General features: G+C 48.6%; 10 protein-coding genes across 10 annotated transcripts; 6 read left to right on the forward strand and 4 right to left on the reverse strand.

Moving 5' to 3' along the window:
- Positions 1–242: 242 nt before the first annotated feature.
- On the reverse strand, positions 243–1,584 carry TRV_00416 (uncharacterized protein; the record flags this gene model as incomplete). The annotated part of the gene is made up of 4 exons (XM_003025309.1): positions 243–372; positions 434–1,117; positions 1,182–1,283; positions 1,340–1,584. 4 exons carry the CDS (start codon positions 1,582–1,584, stop codon positions 243–245), a joined length of 1,161 nt encoding a protein of 386 aa, XP_003025355.1.
- A 2,580-nt stretch (positions 1,585–4,164) lies between these two features.
- TRV_00417 (uncharacterized protein) lies at positions 4,165–5,107 on the forward strand (the record flags this gene model as incomplete). Its single annotated transcript, XM_003025310.1, has 4 exons — positions 4,165–4,354; positions 4,420–4,497; positions 4,562–4,680; positions 4,754–5,107. The coding sequence occupies 4 exons, from the start codon at positions 4,165–4,167 to the stop codon at positions 5,105–5,107; spliced, it is 741 nt and encodes a 246-aa protein (XP_003025356.1).
- Positions 5,108–6,081: 974 nt separating this feature from the next.
- Positions 6,082–7,571, forward strand: TRV_00418 (uncharacterized protein; the record flags this gene model as incomplete). Its single annotated transcript, XM_003025311.1, has 3 exons — positions 6,082–6,209; positions 6,274–6,608; positions 6,670–7,571. 3 exons carry the CDS (start codon positions 6,082–6,084, stop codon positions 7,569–7,571), a joined length of 1,365 nt encoding a protein of 454 aa, XP_003025357.1.
- Positions 7,572–8,228: 657 nt separating this feature from the next.
- Positions 8,229–11,171, forward strand: TRV_00419 (tRNA processing endoribonuclease Trz1, putative; the record flags this gene model as incomplete). Its single annotated transcript, XM_003025312.1, has 1 exon — positions 8,229–11,171. The coding sequence occupies one exon, from the start codon at positions 8,229–8,231 to the stop codon at positions 11,169–11,171; it is 2,943 nt and encodes a 980-aa protein (XP_003025358.1).
- Positions 11,172–11,909: 738 nt separating this feature from the next.
- Positions 11,910–12,860, reverse strand: TRV_00420 (uncharacterized protein; the record flags this gene model as incomplete). Its single annotated transcript, XM_003025313.1, has 2 exons — positions 11,910–12,484; positions 12,593–12,860. The coding sequence occupies 2 exons, from the start codon at positions 12,858–12,860 to the stop codon at positions 11,910–11,912; spliced, it is 843 nt and encodes a 280-aa protein (XP_003025359.1).
- A 295-nt stretch (positions 12,861–13,155) lies between these two features.
- Positions 13,156–14,578, reverse strand: TRV_00421 (uncharacterized protein; the record flags this gene model as incomplete). The annotated part of the gene is made up of 2 exons (XM_003025314.1): positions 13,156–13,713; positions 13,790–14,578. 2 exons carry the CDS (start codon positions 14,576–14,578, stop codon positions 13,156–13,158), a joined length of 1,347 nt encoding a protein of 448 aa, XP_003025360.1.
- A 554-nt stretch (positions 14,579–15,132) lies between these two features.
- Positions 15,133–15,282, reverse strand: TRV_00422 (uncharacterized protein; the record flags this gene model as incomplete). Its single annotated transcript, XM_003025315.1, has 1 exon — positions 15,133–15,282. One exon carries the CDS (start codon positions 15,280–15,282, stop codon positions 15,133–15,135), a length of 150 nt encoding a protein of 49 aa, XP_003025361.1.
- Positions 15,283–15,526: 244 nt separating this feature from the next.
- TRV_00423 (bZIP transcription factor (LziP), putative) lies at positions 15,527–17,858 on the forward strand (the record flags this gene model as incomplete). Its single annotated transcript, XM_003025316.1, has 3 exons — positions 15,527–15,590; positions 15,688–16,908; positions 16,969–17,858. 3 exons carry the CDS (start codon positions 15,527–15,529, stop codon positions 17,856–17,858), a joined length of 2,175 nt encoding a protein of 724 aa, XP_003025362.1.
- Positions 17,859–18,696: 838 nt separating this feature from the next.
- TRV_00424 (uncharacterized protein) lies at positions 18,697–20,466 on the forward strand (the record flags this gene model as incomplete). Its single annotated transcript, XM_003025317.1, has 2 exons — positions 18,697–18,885; positions 18,952–20,466. 2 exons carry the CDS (start codon positions 18,697–18,699, stop codon positions 20,464–20,466), a joined length of 1,704 nt encoding a protein of 567 aa, XP_003025363.1.
- Positions 20,467–21,428: 962 nt separating this feature from the next.
- TRV_00425 (uncharacterized protein) lies at positions 21,429–22,619 on the forward strand (the record flags this gene model as incomplete). Its single annotated transcript, XM_003025318.1, has 1 exon — positions 21,429–22,619. One exon carries the CDS (start codon positions 21,429–21,431, stop codon positions 22,617–22,619), a length of 1,191 nt encoding a protein of 396 aa, XP_003025364.1.
- Between the last annotated feature and the right edge of the window lie 929 nt (positions 22,620–23,548).

A 23,548-nucleotide genomic window follows, 5' to 3' on the forward strand; every position in this document is an offset into this window, starting at 1 on the left:
ATATATATATATATATATATATATATATATATATATGTGGATAGATAGGATCCTAATTGTTTTCTATTTTTCAGCTTTAGGAACTACCTAACCGTGTATACAGTGACAGCGCGACTTTAACTCTGACAGCTTTGAAACGGTTCATACAGCCTCCAGTTCTCGGTTCTCGGCATTTTTTTTTGGTATTTCAAGTTAATATCAATGTTGCAAACAGATAGCCGCCCAATGCCACCGTCTATGAATTACTCTTGATCCCATGTTCTACTAAACACCTCGTTGAGCGCATCTTGAAACGTCCGGCAATTCATATCGATGAGTCCCTTCTTCTCCTTTGCATCCGGATTCTTGATCACGGAAACAAGACAGAGGTATCTAAAAATTGTTCAAGTTAGCAGGAGTATTCGATCGCGAGACAGCGAAGGTGAGGGCCTACTTGTTCATTTCCATTAAATGAATCATGCATTTATCGTGAAGTATCACATGGCTTTCTGCTTCCGACACTTGCGGGCCCTTAGCCTTCCGGTCAGGGTGGTCCCAGGAGTATAGCTCGCTGATGTCAACGATCACATCAATGTAGTCGGAACACATCTCGTAACATGCCATGTCTACTGGTCTTGTGTCGGAAGCGATGTATATCTTGCTGAGAACGTCAAACAAATATGTTTTCTCCATGCCGGAGTTATTTGAGAGGATATTGATGAGGTTTTCCAGCGTCGATAATTGGGGAATCAGCTTTTGAATAACCTTGCTAAAGGCCTCGAAAACCGAATAATCGTATATTGAGGTCAGGTAGTAGTGTATTGGTGCATTTTCGTATCCAGCGTCACTTAGCTCGTCAGAGATTCGCTGGACGATATCTTGAAATGTATCAGAGCGGTATTCTTCTGAGAGTCCATCTACCTTGTGGATAAAGACCTCAATGTTGATGTGTGGGTAGTATTGCTGGATCATGAGTATGGTTTTGTTCAGCCGAGTGACGGCTTCCAGGTAATCGTCCTGGGCATCTATCACCCAAACGAGAGCTCCCAGATTACTGAATAACTCCTCTTGATCAAATGATGGTTCTAGATACTCTAGTTGTCCTGGGAAATCCCAAATCTGAAAATCCATGAAAGAGCTATATCCATGTTAGGCATGCAGTAATACAATATAACATTGGATTGGCCTCGGGTAAAACTTACTGGATAGCATCCTTTTGGATACGTGTCGTAGATTCCAAAAATAGAGTCTCCGTCGGTGGCATCTTGTGGAATACAACGCTCTGAATGGATGATTTTCCGCTTCTATAAGCAGCATTTCAGCACAATGTTACTTTGAAACAGGGGCAGCGGACACAAACCTTCGTAGACCCATCAGCAGAAGACGTGGTCGTGTTTCACGGAATTTTGGATTAGATATCTGAGCAGGCCGAGCGGCCGCTTGACTCTGGGGGACATTGGCCTGTAAATTTTCCTCAAGACTTAGCTGTGCCCTAGTTTTAATGACTGGAGGGTGACCATGTAGGAGAGATGTATTTGAATAGATAAGACGCTCGTGGCCTTGGTCTATGGCCGGGCGCGACCGTCTGGGTAGTGTGGCTGCCATGATATCATGCAAGAAGGGGGCTCAAATATACTCTAAGCAAGAAGAAATGGAACAGGGTATAGGTGACGGCCTGTCAAGAAGGAAGATAGGGATATACAGAGTCCTGGGGGTACATGAAGTTTTTTCAACAGGACATTGTACAGCGCCATATCACGGCCGAACATAACATGTCCCAAACCGTCAAGTTTGATGTATCAAAACAGTCGACAATTCGGAGGATGAAGGGCCTGGAGCTATAGGATGTGGCATCTAAAGGGTATGGGACGTATCCATTCCACCGGATACCCTGACGCAAGAGTGGAGGAAGAAGCAAATGCAGGGCTGAACCAGAGAAGAAAAGGAAAACAAGAAAAAACAAGAAGAAAAAGCCGAGCTGGAAAAAGAAGATGACAGTCTCCCGAGCGAACATATTAATATAAACCGGCCAGGGCTAGATAGTCGTATCGCAACAAAGCCCGATGGCGTCTCCCAGAGCCGCTAATCGTATTGCATGTCAAAAAAGGGGAAATGTTCATGATCACCAGCATCACCAAGGGACGGTACCACGCTGGCTGGGTTCGACCTTAACCCCGGAACGCGAAACAATAAGAGAGGACATTTCATATTTGGCGGGCTTAAGACACGCCCTGGACGTGCTTGGGTAGGCTAAATCGGGGAACGGAGAGCTCCATTGACGGGGAAAAAGGAACGAGACAAGCCATCCACCAGAAAAAGGGGGGTTGGGCGATGAAAGAAAAACGAGAAGAAGAAAAATTGAACGAAGGAGAGGAGGAAGGATGGAGAAGAGTGGTGTCATACCTCCATTACTGCTAAGTTAATAGGCCTTTTCGCCTTGTCTTCAGCCCGCGGCACGACGGCAAGATCCAATAATTAGACCCAACGAGGGCGCAAAGGGCAGAGCGAGCCTGAAGGCTAAGAAAGCTGCACAAGCGGCTGAAAGGCCCCGGGAGGCTGGAAGGTATCTTGTTAACTCTTGTCTAGGTAGAGCGGAAGCAGCAGCAGACATAGAAGGGATACAAAACACCGTAAAACACACCGTGACTTGATCCGGTCAGATCGAGCAGGACGGGCAGTATCTCAATCGTCGATAAGCTCTGGCACTGTGATTAGACAGCTCTATTTAATTAATCCAGGCGTTCTTTGGTCGTGGATACGATATCCCCTGGATGGAACATGAACTGTACGACACTCCAGGAAGGGCAAAAGAGGCGGCTCCCGTATCGAAGGGCTGGTGGCGTGCAAGGTGAAGCGCCGTAGGTCGCCCAATAATTGGTAGCCAGACTAATAAGAGACCAGTAATAATTATAATATCGTGATAAATTGATTATCATGCGGATGAAATAGCGAACTAGTTATTTATTCGATGGTCCGTATATAAATCTGGATACAAGGTTGGCTAAGTATTAGTCATGAATGACTAAGCCAATTATTAACTTCAAGTTTTAACTTTAAATTTCTACATCAACGTCAACTTCAAGAACGACGACGACGACGACGACGACGACGAGGAAGAGGTGCTATAAGATTCTTGGGCTGCCCGCAACTCTTTCATCACCCGATATCCCTGGCCTCTTTGGTGTCGATATTTGCGCTCAAGCGCCAGCAAGTCCTCCCCCTCTCAGCAGGGCCTCAAGGCCAAGGCTGTTGTCGGATTTATCTAATTCTGTTGACACATCGTCAATACCCTTGACCAAAGCTTTGAAATAGTCAGATAACATCAAGGAATGGCTTCTCAACGCCCAAGCAAGTGATAGATGGGTTAAGTCAAGTTAGATGTTGCAGGAGGATTCCCTGCTAAGAGATACTCCTCTTGGCCGGTCACATCGTGAATTTCATTCTCTCAAGGGAACTTTGTACTCCGTAACCTGGTATTTGCATCGTAGCTTGGACTGCACGTTAATTAAATAATAAGATTTGAAACGGTCGTTGGGCAGGGATGGACACATCTAACCTCTATCTCCCCAACTAACCGGTCTTCAAGAGATAAATAACACTGTACAACTTGTTGGCCGTGAGATACTGGATTTTGGTAGCTAGCCATCCATTTTCATTGGCACCGATACAAACAGTTTTATTCAAGTTTATTGGACAAAACTAGTGTATTTACCTATTCATCCAATAAACGTCGAGGCAAGATGTTAACTATATCATTCTTATTGGCCACTCTGTTTGTCCATTAACTACTCCGTACCCTGACGTCGGTTTTCTCTGAAAACACTGTCATCAACTTGACTGATCTACAATTCGCTCCCTAGAGATGCCTCGCCCTATCTACGATCTTTTGGCCAAGGGACAAAGAGTTCTAATAAATGGCAGACGAGGCCAATACCAGGTCGTAAAAGCACTGAAGCGAAATGTCTTTCAGGCTTCGACCGTGGAGTCAAAGACACCGTACGTTTGTCCCTTCCCCTATCTTCTCCTTGGCTTGTATACGCAATCAATGACTAGTTTTACTGCCTGCATATTGATCCGAAAGAAAGAGTTATCATCAAAACAGAGGGAGCCGATCCCGCCATATACCAGACTGAGGCCAATTGCTACGGCTACCGCTGTATCGCCGAATCACCCTTCGTAAGGAGGATGCACGAGGTTGTTGACAATGACACCGATCGATGTATGGTTCTAGAATACCTGGACGCCGATTTGTGGTCATTGAGGACAAGGGCACAGAAACTTGGGGAGCCTTTTTTGAAAGCCGCTGCAAAATCTATCCTCGAGGCTGTGAAAGTATTCTCAGATATGGATGGACATATCACTGCTCTACATACCGGTGTGTATAAGCTCCACAGTGTGGAAAGTAGCTATGCTGCATGTTGGCTAACATCTACTTGCTAGACATTAATCCTAATAACGTCTTGGTTTCCAAGGCAGACTCTCAGAAGCCCATTATCAAGCTCGCGGACCTTGGAGCAGGTTTGTTGCCTTGCCCTGGATAAAGGCTTCATCAGACAAGATGTCTGCTTACCCTCCGCACTAGTAATCCCTTCTCAAGGCTTTGATGACTTCCGGCTACAAGGCACCGAAATTCGTGCACCAGAGATTTGGAAGGGAGTGTTGCCTATGCCTCCCTGCCAAATTTGGTCCATTGGCGTGACTGTAGGCTCAACAGTTCTGTTATGTCTGTTCCTATTACTTTGGCCTCCGATAAATACTGACATCACATACGTAGCTGACCCATTTTGTCGCTAATCGAGTCATATTTGGGAACTGGGATCAGGATTGCCGTGTCCAAGAGCTTCCGCTTGAAGTGGACAGGTGTGCATGGGCTATTGGCAAGATCATCAAACTGGTTGGACGGCTGGAAAGAGACGAAGATCCCAAGTATCAGCTTGAATTTGCCCTGGCAGAACTTTTTGTACAAAAGGACCTTATTAAAGCCAGATCTCTTGAAGAAGAGCTCGCTAAAGCCAGTGTCCCTGAGGATTGCGTCCACTTTCTCCGCTACCTCTTGCATCTCGATTATAAGACGCGGCCAACGGCAGATCAAGCTCTGCAGCATCCCTGGCTCCAGAATTTAGGCTAAGGCCCTAGGAATAGCGAAGAACTCGGTTGTCCTTGTTCATGTAACCTCCCCGGAGATCACTTCAGCAGGCTGAGATATCTTGTCAAGTAGTCCATGCATACGGGCTCGTGGGTAGTTAGGGTATGCGTGTTGCTAGCAGCAAGAATAATGCGTCTCCTACTCCATCCACCTAGTTAGGAGAGCGATCAGTACGATATTACTGATTTTTGCCGTTTGATATCTCTCAGTCGCCTGTTCATTTGTAGTTGCTGAGAGCTTCCTCAAGGTGCCCTCGGCCGCGGCTAAAAAGTTGGCTGAGTCAGGCGGCCAAGCAGTCACCAAGACGAACCAGGGATGGAGAAGGACAAGCTTGCAGAACGACAGCCAGGAGGATACCAGTTTATCAGCCTAGTCGCTGTCGTTATACATACAGAGTACGTCTTGAAGCCTTGTATAACTTGTTGTATCGATAAATAACGAATCGACATCAATAGTTATTTCAATACCGGCTGGATCGACCATGACAACGCTCATCCCCCGCGCTCCTTATTCCGACGAGGAGCTCCGACAGCTCTACCCAAAGAACCTCGAGCTCCAGCTGGTGCAGATAGTAAGTCTACAGCCCATTTCCTCCCTGTTAGGAGCTAGGAAACCGTCAGGCTAACCCTGGATTACGTAGTTTTTACGACATGGTATGATGTCGAGCGGCGATAAGTCCGACGTGAAAGAAGGACGAAGCCCTTTGTTAACGGCATATGAACAGGAGAACGAACCCCCGTCTCGAATAGATTTCAAAATGTACGAATCCATATTTGCGTCTATAAGTACATCGATTAACTGACTCTATGGCTTGATAGGCTGGATTGCACCCATGTAATTGACTCTCGGCCCGCTCGACCCTCCCTCTCCCCTTCTGACCGGCCGTGGATATCTAAACGTTCTATTTTTTGATTACAGACTGGCCGTATTGCAACATCGCTTCCCGGTTAACTGCCATGGCAGCATCGAAACAGGACCTTTCTTCCTGGGATACCTTTCAATGGAAGAGAAGAATGGAACGCTTCGGGGATACCGACGAGCCTGTGATTGCTCTCGGGCCAAAGGGCGAGGTTGACGGCATCTGGTATGTACTGCTTGTATATGCTGCTACCATAAGATACTTGCTGATACACCGGGTATATCAATAGCCAGCTTGGAGAGTTGACGGATAAAGGCCGTCAAACTACCCTTGAGCTTGGGCAGAGACTCAGGCACCTCTACATCGAGCGGCTCGGCTTCATGCCGGAAATTATATCCAATACTGATAACATGTATCTCCGCTCTACTCCCGTTCCGCGAGCTTTGGAGTCATTGCAAAGTGTCTTTTGGGGACTATACCCATCCAGCGCAAGAACTGCAGACTTTGCTACGCCATCTATTATTGTAAGGTCCGCTGCAGAGGAGACTCTATTCCCGAATGAGGGAGGCTGCCATCGTTTCAGACAGCTGGCTAGGCTCTTTGCCCAGCGTGCTGCTGATAAATGTAACAAACCGCTCCTAGGTCTTACGTCCTTCTAGTGCACATGTCATACTAACCTGTCTAGGGAACGAATCGGAAGAGATGGCATATCTCAACTCGCTCTGGTCAAAGTGGATGCCAGAAAACTCCCCTAGAGTAGCTGTTGACTCACGTCCCCGGCTGTCCGGAATCCTGGACACCGTTGCGTCAACATATGCCCACGGACCAAATACCCGCCTTCCCGCGGAGTTCTATGATCAAAAGGCTCGTGAAGTTGCTGACAGAATAGCTGTCGATGAGTGGTTTTCCGGTGGTCAAGAGAGCAGGGAGTACCGCAAACTTGCCATTGGTGCACTTATGGGAGATGTTGTCGAGAGGATGGTTCATGTCGCTTCGCACAAGGGCTGGAGACCCATGGCAGGTGCATATCAATCGGGTGAAAAAAGCCCCGCTGTCAAACTAGCCCTGAGTGGCTGCCATGATACCACCCTTGCCTCAATGCTAGCAAGCATTGGTGCATTCAAGAACGAGAGATGGCCTCCTTACACATCTTCGATCGCTGTGGAGCTGTTCAAAGACGTCTCGGAAAGGGGCGCTTCTGGTTCACCAGCTGGAGCCATCCTAGAGGAATTCTCTGGCCCCCCTTCCCAGAAGCCAGCGTCAGAAAAATCGTCCTTTTTCTCTTTCCTGACAGGTAAGAAGAGCCAGGCTGCTAGCTCATCTGGAGTCGCACGCACTCCCCAAGTCAACCAACCCGCGTTGTCAAATCACTATGTCCGCATCCGCTACAACGATAAGCCAGTTACCATCCCAGGCTGCGCGGCAAATCCAGCCAAACATCTGCCGGGAGACAAGTCGTTCTGCACTCTCGAGGCCTTCAAGGAGATCGTTGACAAGTTTACTCCTGCCAACTGGCGAGAAGAGTGTGGCTTGAATCTCGACAAGGGAATGTTCCCTGACGGAGAGGAGCAGCCAGCTGGCTACTAATCATGTATAATCCAGTCTATAGAGGGCCCTAGAACATAATACAAAACTGCATCTTGGATCACCTTCTTCCTCATCCTTATCTGATCTTATCGATAACTAACACTTGCTGAGTCATCGTCAAAAATCAAAGTCAGAAAAAAAAAAAAACTCCACGCAAAGTCGCATATCTTCATAATGTCAACAACCAGAAGTTTGGTTGGAAGTAAAGCCAGTTAAAGTTGATTGTTGTTTAATTTCGATGTTTTGAGTCGCAATTTTTGGTTTTTGTAATTCATTTTCACCGCATGATATCATCTTGAGCCGGCATATTGGCTGCTTTACAGAGAGCCCTGGCAAAGGTGAGTCAGTCGCATGCCTCCCCTCGGCAGATATAAAACTTCAGCCGTCAGATAGCCTCAGCCATTGAAGGATTCAACTTGCTTATAAGGTTAACAGTGCCAGCTCAAGCCTCGTCGGACTGCTGTCCTTGCTACATTCGACTATATACTATCGCCAACTCGACTGTTCCACACAACAAATCCCAATAGTCTAGACGACTGGGTGCTCAAACGTCGTGGCCATCGCATAAGACAGAACTATTCCTGGGTCCTTGAAGACAGGCGCCTATCCCAGTATTCTTTAGTTAAGCAGGAAAGACCTCCAACGGGCGCGGACAGGATGAAGTCGTTTATCCAATTTGTTACCGCTCCAACCTCCGACACGCCCGGTACCACCCTCTTCCTCCACTATGATGATAAGCGGTACTTTTTTGGAAACCTATCTGAAGGTACGCAGCGAGCATGCATAGAGAATAATGTCCGGTTATCGAAGCTTTCAGAAGTTTTCCTGACTGGAAAGACTACTTGGGCCGGCAATGGGGGAATGTTGGGTATGCTTTTGACGTTATCGGACACAATGGCTTCTGCATCAGGCGCCATGGTGGAAGCTGAGTCGCGGAAAATCAAAAATCTTGAAGAACGCGCAAAGGCGGCGGTACGCCCGAAGGATGCCGATGAGTTGATGGCGCGGGTAAAACGGCGCAAGTTGGAATTAGAAGCATTGCCTGAGTTCCATGGTCAAAGGGCGATATCTCTGTATGGTGGGCCTAACCTGACACATACTCTAGCCACCGGAAGGACCTTTATCTGCCGGACGGGCGTCCCGATAGAGATTCGCGAATTCGGTTGTCTTGGCTGCGAAGAGAGGGATGCAACCATTGACATTTCGAAGCCAGCCTGGTCAGACGATCATATCAAAGTCTGGGCATTGCCTACATACCCATCCAGCTCTCCCAGGCTACAGCCGGGGAAAAGGACTTTAGATGACTTTGAAGGTGGGGGGAGAGCGGGAGCTGCTGCAACAAAGGCTGCTAGAGAGAAGGATCTAGTAACCAGGCAGAAAATTGTCTTGGACATGTTCAACTCTCAATGGCGTCTAGACACGCTTGTTGAGACTCCTTTAGCTGAAGTGTCTCTCCCAGCTACGCTCTTTATTCGGGATAAAGAGACCGGGGAAGTAAAGCCTTATGAAGGGCCAAAGCCTGGTGATGGGGAGGCCCTGCCGAACATCAATGTCCTTGTTCGACAGCCCTGGCCGGGCGCGATGGTTGAGTCTTTACCTGCAACTACCCCTTCAGACTGTGCAGTTTCATACATCGTTCGTGGCCACGATTCTAGAGGAAAATTTGATAGGAAACGAGCTGAGTCCCTCAACATTGCGGACAAGTCAGACTTTAGGAGGCTTGCTAGTGGAGAAACTGTGATATCAGCTGATGGCAAGACTATCACACCCGACATGGTCCTGGGTGAAACCAGACCTGGCAAGGGATTCGCCGTGCTAGAGCTGCCTTCAGTTGACTATATTCAGAGTATAATCAACCGAAAGGAGTGGGACAACGCTGAAGTCATGAAGGGAATGGAAGTTTTCATTTGGATTCTTGGCCCTGGTGTTGGAGGCCATCCTCTGCTCCAGGAATTCGTGACCAAGATGTCCAAATACAAACATATTGTTTCCTCCCCCGACTATTGCGCTGACAACTACGGTTTCCCTGCGGTATCCACCGCTACCTTGGAACTTTCAGCTATCGACGGTGATCGCTATCAAAAGACATTCTGTAATGGAGAAGCCATGTTGCCCGTCAGTGCCTTTGCCGCAGCAGACACCAAAACCTCCGTCTCCATCGCCCAACCTAACCTGACAATTGACCTTGAGCCCAGCGTTAAGCTAACAGCCAGCCCAACGCCGCCCTCGAAGCCAATTAAAATGCCTCGGAGAAACAGCTACTCTAGGGTTATGGGAGAGATACTCTCGCAGCCAGGAGTACAAAAGAGAATCGAGAAGTTAAAGGCCAGTATTCCCAATGGGGATGCCGAAATTATCGCTCTCGGAACCGGCTCATCCTGTCCGTCCCGGTACAGAAATGTATCAGGGACGTTATTACGAGTGCCGGGTCATGGTAACTACCTGTTTGATGCTGGTGAAGGTACCCTTGGCCAGCTGAAGCGTACTTTTGGACCCGATGAATTGAAAGAGGTTCTTCGTGATTTGAGAGTTATCTGGATCAGCCATCTACATGCGGACCATCATCTTGGGACTGTGTCTGTCATTAAAGCCTGGCACGAAGCCGTTTACGGGCCCTTGTCCAGCTCGCCCTCCTACATGGACATCACTGAGGAGGATGTTCCTCGGATTCTAAAGGAGAAGAGACTCTACGTTGTTTCAGCTCAGCATATGCTGCAGTGGATGGCCGAGTACACAAATGTTGAAAATTACGGATACGACAAAGTTGTCCCCCTGTCTGCATCTTCATTTGAACATCCCGACGGCAAAACGGATTATACTTATACCATACATCGCCGGCAAAGGAATGGTGCAGCCATCCCGGACAGCGATGGGAAATACCTTGGAATACGATTAAAATTCGATGATGAGAATTCTCCCCTCACAGAACTGCTGAAGCAAGGCACTGGATTGGACGCTATCCTGACGACTCCCGTATCCCATTGCCAGGGTGCAAAGGCGGTGTCTTTCATCTTCCCAACAGGATTTAAGGTGTCGTACTCGGGCGACTGTCGCCCATCTACTCGCTTCATAGACATGGGTCGTGGCTCTACCGTTCTGATCCACGAAGCTACCTTTGACGATAACATGTTATCTGACGCAGTTGCTAAGCGTCACTCAACTGTCAGCGAAGCCATGACAGTTGGTCTTAGGATGGAGGCAAAAGTGATTGTCATGACACACTTCAGTCAACGGTATCGTAAGATGCCCGACATCGCTAATGCAAAAGAAGTACATATCCAGCCACCAAAGGGGTGGAACAATAAGGGGAATACCGCAGAGGACAAGAAACCGCGTCAAGCTCCCTCAGTAGTCCGTGATATCCCTACCTCAGAAGATGTAGAGGAGGACTACACGATGGCCGAGACTGAGAATAGTGGAGCTGCAAAGGTGACTCGCCCAAGATCTCGCTCCCGGTCGAAAAGTCCATCTTCTTCTACCAACAACCCCCCTATCGTCATTGCATTTGACCATATGAGGTTGCGTGTAGCAGACGCCATACAAGCGGAGGCCCACCAGCCTCTCCTGACCAAATTCCTCGAAACAACATCAGATGAGTGATGGATATTTGATCTCATTTCTTCTCTAACCGTTTCTGTTAATATGTTTGTTTTTTGCATTCTGCGAGCGGGCCAGCATTTCTCTCGTGTACAATATCTCCCTCTTCTCATCGTTTATTGCAAATCAAGTAAAGCATAGAGATACGCAGCTCATCTCTACCTGAATTTTAGATTTACATCCCTGCCTCTGAGCTAATAAACACCTGTATCAACTGTACCGTACCAGCTGTTTGAAACAAGCCTGTCTGCGGTGTTTGCTGCGGGCTTTGTTCCATCTTTTTATAGAGCTAGGGGGCCAACTAACAACTAAAAATGCACAACACTATCTTCACAGCCACAATCCCATGGATACCTGGAAACATTATTAAACATGCTAGTTAGCTCAGTTTATTTCCATAGTTAGCTGTGTTTAAGGCTGGAAGACAACGTGGACCAGTGTCCGTCTGCTCCATATTAACTATTTTCTCCATCCGGATCTAGAACATGGCCAGCTGGATATGTGGATAACCAGTAGTTGGTAACTAGTACTATGTAGTATTCAACTCCAACTTCTTGATCTCTAAGCTGGGTCTTCTCCAGCGAACCACTGGCAGCAGCTAGTTAACTACACCAGTCGGCACCTACTGTCGGATGGTGATTGATAGGTAACAATACACATGCGATACAGCAAGAAAAAATCGACCCTCTTCTGTATTTCCTGACGTAACTAGCTAGTTATCACCAGAACAGAACCAACTAGTTAGAGGGACTCCCTAAACCTCTCGCGCATGGCTTCGAGATCTTCTCCCTCGAAGCAACACAGACCCGATCTCCCCACTTTCTCAACCGCCTCTTTAATGGGCGTCTGGCCACTGATCAGATCCTGATACCCCCTCACACTCGAACAAGCTAGGACCTCGTCAGCCACAATGGCTACGTCTTCACGCGAAATGGGCAGCCGGTCGCCTGTCCCTGTACGCCCAAACTCAACTTTACCCGTCGCAGGATCGTCAGAGAGCGTGGTAGGGCGTAGATTGATTGCTTGGAAGTCAGTATCTCCGTGCTTCTCTCTGCGCTGCGCTGCCATCACGGAGAAGTACTCGTCCGCATCAAGCTTGGCCTTGTAGTAATCGGGCAGTGCGGCCTTGATGCGGTCGACCGATTCCCAGTCTGCAGACGACCACCAGGGAGCGGGCTTGCGCCGACTTCCAATGTGCGAGATCAGTAGAAACTTTCTGATGTTGTTGGGCCTGGCCATGATGGCGTGGATGAAGTGTTTCGCTGCGTCTTGGTCGATGGCATAGGTACGATCGACGGGGCCTTTGCCGCCGGCTCCTTGGAGCTGTTAGCATGCATAGCTATTTATGGGTACGGGACAGCAAAGATAGCAGCTACTAGTTAATGGGTTAAGGGAGTAACTAGTTAGTTGGGGGTCTTCCGTACCAGCAGCCCAGACGACGTAGTCTGGTTTAGCCGCGGCTATGACGCCGGCCGCATCATCGCTGCTCTTGATCTTCTCCAGGTCGGACAGCGAGATGCTCACTTTGCCGTTGCTGCTGCCGTCGCTCTTGTTGAACTTGAGGATATCGGATTCATGCTTGGGGTCGCGGACGGCGCTGATGACGTCCCACCCGCGGGCGAGCAAGAGGGGGGTCAGGAAGAGAGCGATCTTGCCGTGCCCGCCGAGCAGGAGGACGCGGGGAACGGACATGTTTGCTTTTTGGCGAAAGGGCACAAGGCACAAGATAATAGTAGAGGTCTAGATGTCCTGGATACTTGGACTGGAGGTGGTTAATCTCTTAGTTATAGTTATATCACTATATTTTGCGATAGCTAGGTGTGTGCGTGTGTGGCTATAACGGGTGGTCTGATTATTGAGTCGCTGCGTTTGCTTGTTCTGAATGACGAAATATCCGCCACATTAAGGAAAGGGATCAGCAGCTGCATAGGATGTTTCTTTGATGGCTTCCCGAGTTAGACCATACGGATTTCTTGACTACTTTACATCATGCTGGCCTGGCCTGAGTAACAGGCCGAGCAACCAGCATGACAGATTGGTTGCCAACGTCATGCGGGGTCTCTTTGAAGAGGGCCTCCATCCTGGGGACAAGAGCGTCCTTGATACTCTGTAAGTCGGCCTCATAGCTATAGAACATGTCTGCAATCAAGATGGCAGCAACCTTGGATCGCGCAGACAAGTCCTCCTCTGAGAAGCGACATGCACTATCACTAATGTGAATGAGTTCTAGACTGCCAAAGCCGTTTGTCTTGAGGATCTCGGCGGCTCGGTGGAGGATGAGTCCGTGGTGCATCGGGGCTTTGTTGCTGCTGAGGTTGGCTTGCTTGAGGAGATCGTTGTCTGGGGCAGCCTGGATGACTACTATCTTGCTGGTTGCCTTCATGGCCTTCTGAAGAGGCGCGTTAATGTCTTCCAGGCCGTCGAGAACTCGGGACAGAACAATGGAGTCGAACTTGTTGGAAACTTCCTGGGCGCTAAACGGAAACGAATCGCTGCGGTTCATCGGGTCTGCAAAAAGAAAGAAAGAAAGAAAAGGCTGTCTCAGCTGTAATTCAGCGGGAAAAGGGGGGAGGAAAAGAAGTATTACCAATGGTGAGAGTGTTGGTGTTGTGTCCGATTACACCCGCCAGAGCGTTCGATTCGACGTCATTAAGTCTTTCCATGAAGGATTTGTATGCCGTTTTTTGTAGAGAGTACGGCCCAAGCACTTTATCAGGGTAAGGATAGGGCCCCATGAGCGGGTGGTTATCTCCTCGGTTCACCGTGATAAAGTGGTGATGGGCAACCTTGAGCTTTGGATCCGCGGGCTGGAAATCATACTTTGTAGCATGAAACCCGACGAATCCGGCAGCAGTCAGGTACTCCTCCCACTTCTCGCTGGAAAAGGCCGTCAGAGGAACATCGTGGGACAGGAACTGGCAGTCGGCGAGATCGATGATGCCCTGGCTATCTGGCTTGGCTCCTCTGTCCACCAAATCGTGGCTGTATATAGTAGTAATGAAGAGGCGGCCGCCCTCCTTCAACCAGTCGGCAAACTTGAACAGCATCGAGTAGCATTCACGATGAGAAACATGGAATAGCGAGAGAACGGCAAAGACGGCGTCGAAGTTTTGCTGGGGGCGAAACTTGGTCATGTCCGTCTTGATGAACTTCGCGGAGGGGAACCGCCTCTTGCACATTTCTACCATCTCGGTCGACAGGTCTATGCCTGTGACATCAAGCTCGGCTGCGCAGAGGGCTTCGGCTATGGGACGTCCCGTACCGCAGCCTACGTCTAGCACCTTGGCGTGGGCGGGGAGCTTCGAGGCAGCTTCGCGGACAAAGGCCTTGAGGCCTTCGTTGTTGTGGTAGTTGTTCTCATAGTCGAGGAAGAACTGGTCGTAGAAGGACTCTGTGGCCTGATGGGACATGCTGGGTAGGAGTTATATATACTTGGGGTATAGAACTTGAAACAAGAACATGAAGCGAACTCCGAATTCAACAAAACCCGAGAGGTTATAAAACGGACTGAGAGGCGGGCGAGGGGAACTTGAGGTATGGATATATGGATGAATGGGTGAATGGAGAGCACGCAGCAAGGATGCCAGCGAATAGGGAAGCAGCCAAGTGGGATAAAACTTGGTCTGGCTTTCTGCATCAACTGTCAACTGCATATAAATTCGCTCGGTAAATGATAGTCATGCCATTAGCCAGAGAAGCTCCGTTTGACACATATAGAAGTGCAATCCCTGGGTATATGGAAGTAGCCAAGTTCTGCGTTGAGCTGAGGGGGCTCTTTACCCCAAGGCTGACGTGCTCCGTAGATGGCCACAGACGGTGCTGGCCGCGCTCGCCACACCGTTAGACTCCTGTCGAAGTACAGCCAGTACTCCGTACACGGTGTGCGGCATGACACTGCGCTGCATTATGCAGCCAGATGGCCTGGCTGTAAATCAATTCGCGGGTATCAAGGGTATCAAGATATTCAACGCAGTGCGGCTGATTGGGCATCAGCGCCATTTTGGGGGTTCTCATTTGCCGTAGTACGAGTGTTGACATCGTCTGGTTCGCTCCCAGCCCCATCGTCTGCTTCTTCTCCACCAGCTGCATGTCTTATCTCCATCTCCATCTTCATCATGCATCATATCCTGCATATCATCATCGCCGTGCGTCTCTCCGGCTCCTTGTCCGTTCCAATAGTCTCTCTCTCTCCTTGTTCGCTTTTCCGCCTGAGTTGTCTTGGATTAGTCATTGGCATCACGTGAAGCAATATCTTATGTAATGAATTTTCACGTGATTTTGCTTAGTTCGAATGTAGCCAATCAAGTCATGGCTGACAGATCAATGGTCACGTGATATCCCTATGCCCCAAAACGGAAATGGATGCACAGCCGCCTTTCCTCTCGCTTCCTGCTGGCGCCCTGTTCGGCCCACTCCGGGTGTGTCAGAGTTGCATGAGAGGGAGATCCTTTTCGCCTGCCTCGGCCACGGCGCCTCTCCTCTGTCACCCATCTCATTATCGATCTGCCTGCGAGTGTAGTACTGTCTCCGTCACCAACATCAACATCAACGTCAACATCGACAACCACCCTATTTTCCATCACCAGCATCCTCTCTACCATCTCTACCGCCCTCGACATTGGATATAAGGACCACAAAACAGACACAGAGACCGCACAATTGACTGCAGAAACCGTCATCATGGCTGCGATGGGAGAAATGCTGCCGACTCTCTCTCCTCTCACTAGCCAGCCGCAGTCGTACGACGTCGCTGCAGACATGGACTCTTTTCTCAACCTCGAGCCGACTATGTATCCCTCACCTTCGGTCTCGCCTGCTAACTCCGATAGCAAGACTGCGAGCAAGCATGGCTTCGTCCAGCACCAGCAACAACAACCTCAGCAGCAACCACAACAGCAGCAGCAGCAGCAGCAGCAGTCACCTCAGCAGCCTCAATACACTGCCCCAAGTCACCAATACACTCACTACACACAACAAACCGGCCTGCCGCCAGGCGGCCTTGCTAACACTATCGCCCTAAACAACTATGGCTTCGACCCCATGGGCATGGTGCATCCTGTGGACGGCGTCTATGGCCGAATGGGACAACCGATGAATTCGTTGTCCACTTTACCATTAAAGGACTCGACCGAAATGGACCTCGATGAGAATCTGGCTGACTCAGATGCCTACATCGTGCCCTCTCAGGCTAACAAGACCCAGTTTGTTGACCCAAGTGCACTTGGTGCTCAGGAGATTCCTCTTTCTGCCGCTGCAAACCAGACAAGACGTGTCTATCCTGGCATCCATCAGCAGCAGGCCGCCAGAGCTAAGGCTGCCCTCCAGCAAAGGCAAGAGATGCTTCAGCGTCAGCAGCAGCAGCAGCAGCAACAACAACAACAGCATCAACACCAACACCATCAACAACCACTACACCAGCAACAATCTTCACAGCAAAGACAAACCCCCGAGGCTCATCAGAATCGGCCTCAGAGTAAATTCAACCGCAACATGGATCCGCGCGTGCAGGAGAAGATCTCCCACATACTTCAACAGATGAGACAAAATAGTGTCAGCAGCCTGGAAGAGACTGAACAGACTAGCAGTCTCCCCCAACCTACCAAGTACAAGAAGGATGAGCAAGATATGGATGAGGACGAGCGATTGCTTGCAAGTGAGGAAGGAAAGAAACTCAGCAGCAAGGAACGACGCCAGCTCCGTAACAAGGTCTCAGCCCGTGCTTTCCGATCAAGACGTAAAGGTTAGTCGTACTTCCCACTCCTATTAATTTTCGTTCAGTTTATCTAACTTAGTTCAATAGAGTATATTGGCCAGCTTGAAGGCGAGGTGGCTGCTAAGACTAATGAAGCCAACGAGCTCCGCCAGAAAAACAACGCCCTAGCTCTGGAGAATGCCAGACTCACCGATTTCACCCGCATGCTCCTCTCCTCTTCTCACTTTGCGCCCTTGCTTAGCGAAATATCTGCGAACGGCCTTCCACCAAACCTAGGGTCTCAGTCTCAACCTCAGGTCCAAACTCACACCACTCCAGCGCCTCAGCTTCCCAGTCAGCCCACCGGGACCAAGGAAGCAGGCATCGAACAGCCCCACCAGGAGGTATCGGTTCCAAACCTACAGACGGGCCTTCCGGTCGTTCCGGAGCAAGCCTTTGACTTCGCTTCGATTGACCTCAATGACCAGGGTTGGAACTCGGGCATTGACTTTAACTTCACCAACCCATCCGTGTTTGCCGTTGTTGATGTTCCTACCTGCCCATCTCTGGACATGGAGGCAATCACGGGCAAAAGCTCCAACTCTGTTGGCCCCGTGACCTCTGATGAAACCAAAGAAGTTATTCCTTCCATCGACACTGTGTCCTTCGGCATTGACAATTCGGAAGCTCCTAAAAAGGAAGCCTCTATCCCTGTTTCTGCTGCTGATCTTGACATCGATGAGAATGACCCTTGCTTTGCCCTTTACCTTGATCAGCCATGCACACCCCCCACCTCCGATCAAACCTCCGACAAGGTGTTCACCACTGTTAAGCTAGACGATATCTCCTCCAAGATTGAGCTTGTTGTTGAAGGCTCTTCATCAAACAACACTTCTGATGAGATCAGTGCTACCACAAATCGCGATTTTGAAAGATTGTGCGCCAACATGGAAGCGTCCTGCCACTATATCTTCCAAGCCACCTCCCACTTTGTCTAACTCCCTTTAACCACCCAAATTTATATACTACCATACTACCCTTAGTCTGATGTCCGCTACGAATTTTTTACCCCCTTTCTATATCTTGCTTTATCTACCTGTACCTGTCATTGTTTCTCCTAACATTCACAGCTCGTCGCTCCCACTCTGTTTCTTTCCTGTCCTTTTTTCCCCTTCTATTTTGCTTCGGTTACTATAGAATAGCATTCCCTCGTGCCTCTTCGTTTGCACCCTTTCCTTTGTCTGGTCAAATCGGCGTTTTTATTCGTTCTGTGAGTTGGTTTTCCCTCCCTTGTCTTTCCCCTCTTAGTCAAAATGGTCCGTCTATTCGAGACGTCGAAATCTGGTCTTAATTCCTTTTGGTTCCTTTTCTTTTGGTCAGTTCTCGATTACATTATTGGGGCCAATGTGGGTGGATCCTGCATACAGGCAATAGGTTTCTTGAGATAGTGAACTATCTATATCAACTCCTTCGCATACACAGTGATCTTCCATTTCCCGCATATTGATATTCAGGGGACTTCTTGTCTTATATAAGCGACCCTATTTAAGTTTATCTCCAAACCTTAAATCATTCCCATGTCTTGGCATTTTCGATGTCTAATTTTTTTTTTTTTTGGTTCGCATCGATGCAGCAAACCAACATCATTCATCCCACAACACCTGCGATCGGGATGCTCATATAAAGTGCCGTTACACTTTTTCATCGCCCTGCATTACTCTCTACCCCTTCGCAATTCTGAATTTTAGCCGGTTCAGCTTCTGGCGGCGCCCCCTGCTGCAGAGGCCAACGATTCCCCTTCCCCGTTTCCACCTCCGCCAAATAAAAATAGCAACTATGTCGAGCACGAACGCAAACACAGTCGACACCAGTGTTGAGTCTGGGTCAATACCTCCCGGGATAATACAGGCTGTTAATGAAATGAAACCTAAGCCGTCAAGGAAGAAGCTACATGGCCGTGAATTCTACGAGAGTATAGGCAGCCCAAAGATGGTCGTTGCACCAATGGTAGATAGATCCGAATTTGTACGTTTCCACCACTGATACTACTTGATTGAATCTTTACTGAGAATCGTATGATATGTGTGCCAGGCCTGGCGAATGCTCACTCGTTCGTTCATGGGAGAAGGAAATCCTACTCCCATCCTAGCCTACTCGCCTATGTTCCACGCCCGATTCTTCAATGAGGCGCCCGCATACCGCACACAGCATTTTGAACCAGTACGCCAGGCCAAAACAGTCGGCACTGATGAAACCACCGCGGAGCCGTATCTAGATGGAAACCCAAAGCACGACAGACCACTCATCGTTCAATTTTGCGCCAACGATCCAGATGAGCTGCTCAAAGCTGCGCGCCATGTTGAAGCACACTGCGATGCAGTTGATTTGAATCTCGGATGTCCTCAGGGCATCGCAAAGAAAGGACACTATGGTGCTTTCTTGCAGGAGGATCCAGATCTAATATACAAACTTATCAATAAGTTACATAACGAGCTTTCGATACCAGTGACAGCCAAGTTCCGGATTCTTGAAACAAAGGAGAAAACACTCGAGTATGCGCGTATGATTCTTTCTGCTGGTGCGAGTATCTTATCCGTGCATGGCAGGAGGAGAGAGCAAAAGGGCCATAATACCGGCGTGGCGAACTGGGAGTATATTCGATACTTGAGAGATAACTTACCCCCTGAGACTGTTATTTTCGCAAACGGGAATATTTTAAATCATAGTGATATTAGTCGTTGCTTGGAGGTTACAGGGGCAGACGGTGTGATGAGTGCAGAAGGCAATCTTTCGGATCCAACGATCTTCTCGACGCCTCCAGCTCCAGGCGAAGAAGGGAGGATGTATTGGCGTGGCAGAGACGGGAGAGGGGGGTTTAGGCTTGACTATGTCCTACGACGGTACATGGATATTATTTATAAATATGTTCTCGAACAGGATCCTCCGCAGAGAGCACCGCTATATCATCCAGACGACGAACCTGCTTCGGAATCTAATGGCCAGATACAGACAGATGAAGCTGTTGAAGATGAAAGCGAACAACCCCCTAGGAAGAAACAGAAGCAAGGAAAACGTGCGAAGAGAACTCCATCAACCAATCTATCTTCCATGCAAGGCCATCTATTCCAACTCCTTCGACACCTTGTCTCGCACCGGACAGACATCAGGGATGCGCTCGCACGCTGTCACGGAGGAGACATGCCTAATTTTGAAAAAGTTGTCAAACTAGTTGACCACGCTGTCAAGCAAGGCATGCAGGAATATGAGCAAAACCCGGACTGGAAGCACGTTGTTCCCGCCTCGAAACCGGGGGTGGTCAAATCGGAGGAATCAAAGGCGACGATGGAGAAGTATCAGAGACCTTGGTGGGTATGTCAGCCATATATCCGACCACTACCTGAAGAAGCACTGCAAATTGGGTCATTGCAGTTGAAGAAGAAGGATAAGCTTGCTGAGGAAGCACAGCTTATTGACATCAAGGCTGGTGCTGTTAAGGGGGAACATGGGAATGGAAATGGAGTTCCTGTTAGCAGTCTTGAGCCCGTTAATGGTAAAGGAGACGAGAATAATGTTACTATCACCCCTGACCCGTTGGTCAGTGGATAGTTAGGCACCCCGAAACATTTGTTTGGTAGATTTGGTTATACATTTTTTGTTCAGGATACCCTCTGTATATAGTCACTGGAGTTGGATAAAAGAGCAGCATATAAGATAGAGAATACATAGATATTGATTTGCAAGCAGTTTCGCCGCGGACGATCATTTCGGTATCTAACCATTTGCGGAAGATGATAACTGTAGCATGTCTGTGGCCTGTCTGCCGAGAATCTACCGATTATCATCCAATCCAAAACTAACTTTCTATTCCGCTTCATTTAATCACCGAAGGACACCAATTGTCACAATCAACCTTCCTAGACTCATGTTAGCCCTACCACAGCGCTGTGCGGCTCGAAGAAACCTGATACGAACATTCTTTCACCACGAAAAAACGAGACAGGCGAGGAGCATCTCGATAACATGTCGTGGTCTGTGCAGTTCACCGGCTACTCTATTAACTGGCTTATAAAACTGACATCCTACAGGCAAGCCTATCGGCGAAGAAGAGCTGTTCAAATATACCAATGGACGGTTTTTAATCAATGAAGAACAGCAGTTACAAAAGCGTTATCTGAAGTTCGATGTTCCCCGACTATGTGCAGTGGCCGCTGCTGCCGGGCCGTCTACATCCCCCATCGTATCTATCTCCAAGATGGAGGGAGGCTTTTGTAAAGCGCTCTTGATGCGAAAGGCAGATGGTACGGAAGTAGTTGCAAAGCTACCATCAAGAGTAGTTGGACCTGCTAGGGATTCTACATCCTCAGAGGTCGCAACTCTGAAATATGGTAACTAACATTGAAATCACGGTCAATCCAATTATATATAATAAACTGAAATTTTTGGACAGTGCGGCAACATACCACAATCCCAGTCCCGGATGTGTTTGCATGGAATTCAGACGCTTCTAACGACGTTGGACGAGAGTATATCATCCTGGAAAAGGCACCTGGAATTCAGCTTTACAAAAAATGGGGAAGCATGAATGGCACATCGAAACTCGCTCTCGTAAGAAGCCTGGTGACTTGGAGAGACAGCTGGCCGCCATCCATTTCCCGGTATCAGGAAGCCTTCACCTTAGGGAATCCGCTATATCGAATCATTGCCAACCACTATGCAAGTCTCTGGACCCAGATCAACGTTACTGTATTGGGCCCTCCGCAGAACGATCCTGGAAGACACTAGTAGGGTCATCAGTTGAACATCATTCAGGCCCATGTAGGTACTCAGTCACACAATATACAACAGCTCCTAACCTCGTATTAGGGGACTCGCTTTCTGAATACGGCACTGACCTCGCTCGACGGGAAATAACCCGGATTTCCTCCTCTCCAGCAAGAGATTACCGCCCTTACAACCACCAGCACTGTGCTGATGAGGAGATTACCGACCTCAAGAATGCAATGACTATATTCAAAACATTAGAGTCAAGGAGCGCCGATCTCGCCTCTATCTCAAGGCCAACATTGTGGCACACTGATTTGCACATGGGGAATATATTTGTTTCAGACAATGATCCAACAGAGATCGTTTCGATCATTGACTGGCAGTATATAGCTATTGGCCCTCTGTTTCTGCAAGCAAACTGGCCAAGCTTCCTCAAACCCGGAGACGAGTATATCTACGGGCCCATTCAACCACAGCTGCCGCATGATTTTGAGGAACTTGGCGAAGCCGAGAAGAGACTTGCGTCTTCAATACGAGATGATGCGATTATCTCGAAGTCATATGAATTACAATCTTTTCTTCATAGCCAAGACGTATATCGAAGCCTGAACCTACCGACTGTTTTCAGGGAACTCTTCGTCCGTTGTGGCGAATCAAATTCTGAAGGCACAATATGCCTACGGGTTTGCCTTGCTGAACTTTACCAGTCGTGGGCTGCGTTTTCTCTTACTGGAGAATGCCCAGTATCTTTCTCTAGCCGTGAGCTTGAGAAAATCGAAGGTCTATTTCAAGAGTATCGGAATTGGCATGACGTCCAGGAGTTTGCAAGGAGTTACCTTGAGACAGATGCAGATGGTTGGGTATCCCCAGAGCTCAGCTTTTCCGAAATACAACAGCGTAATAGGCATGCATTGGAGAGATATGTGAAGGAGATGGCGCACTATATGCCTTTGGAAGCTGCTCGAAAAATGTGGCCCTTTCCAGACGAGTGCTAGAGGTGATTCTCACTTAGGCTCAATGGTAGCTCTTGTTCTGACAAGTATCCGGCGCTGCCCCTGGCTCTTCAGTACCTAATAGCTTAAAAGTAAAGCCTCAAAATAAGAAGCCAGAAGTTAACTAGCGGAGTTCGTTGGATGGCGAATTTTCATGCGTATTGTTTCCCCGTCCCTTAACTACAAGGGGATACTTGTGCTTCCTTTAGCCTGGTTTATCCCATGTCTTCTCCACTTAGCTATAGCTCCAGCGTTGCGATTAAACGGAGCATCTCTTCATGGGAGTGCAAGTGGGTAACTACTAACCGTTAGTTAATATAGCTAGCCACAGGAGCAATTCTCGACAACGATTCTCAAGAGGCCCAAGTCTCCGAATGCAGACCCAGGAGAATACGTACTGCCCTTGATATCCTATAGCTAAACTATGTTTGCGTGTCTTTGGCGGTGGTCATCCCTTCGCGGGGTGGGTGGTTGCATGTTGTGACCTATAACAAGGGCCTTACTCGTTGTCTGGCCAGCAGTCGTTAAACAAACCATCACAGGGAAAAATGCAGCTGACCGCAACATCCTCGACGCAACGACTCTGTCACCGCAGCCTGGGATGGATGGATGTGGTGTTATGCTGTTATGAAGCGTCGTAGCGATACTGGATGTTGCGGTCGAGGCAGAGAAGAGCAAAAACCAAACATCGCGTGCGAGTCGTGAAGTCGCAAGGTAAGAAAAAGGGTGTTTCCTCTTTGGGCGATTTCAACGACACTCCATCTTTTCGCTGTGTTTTTCGTTTGTTATTTTTTATTTTTCTTCCTTTTTCTTTTTTTTTTTCCTTCTCCAAATCCTGCGTTTCCACCAAGTCAAGCCACGATAGCTTCACGCCTCACTCATAGCCTTGTCTGCTCTCTAGGACTGCGTTTTTCGAGCGCTGCTCTCCGATA

This window comes from Trichophyton verrucosum (genome assembly GCF_000151505.1).
Source record: "Trichophyton verrucosum HKI 0517 chromosome Unknown contig00034_1.f1.exp, whole genome shotgun sequence".
Taxonomy (NCBI): domain Eukaryota; kingdom Fungi; phylum Ascomycota; class Eurotiomycetes; order Onygenales; family Arthrodermataceae; genus Trichophyton; species Trichophyton verrucosum.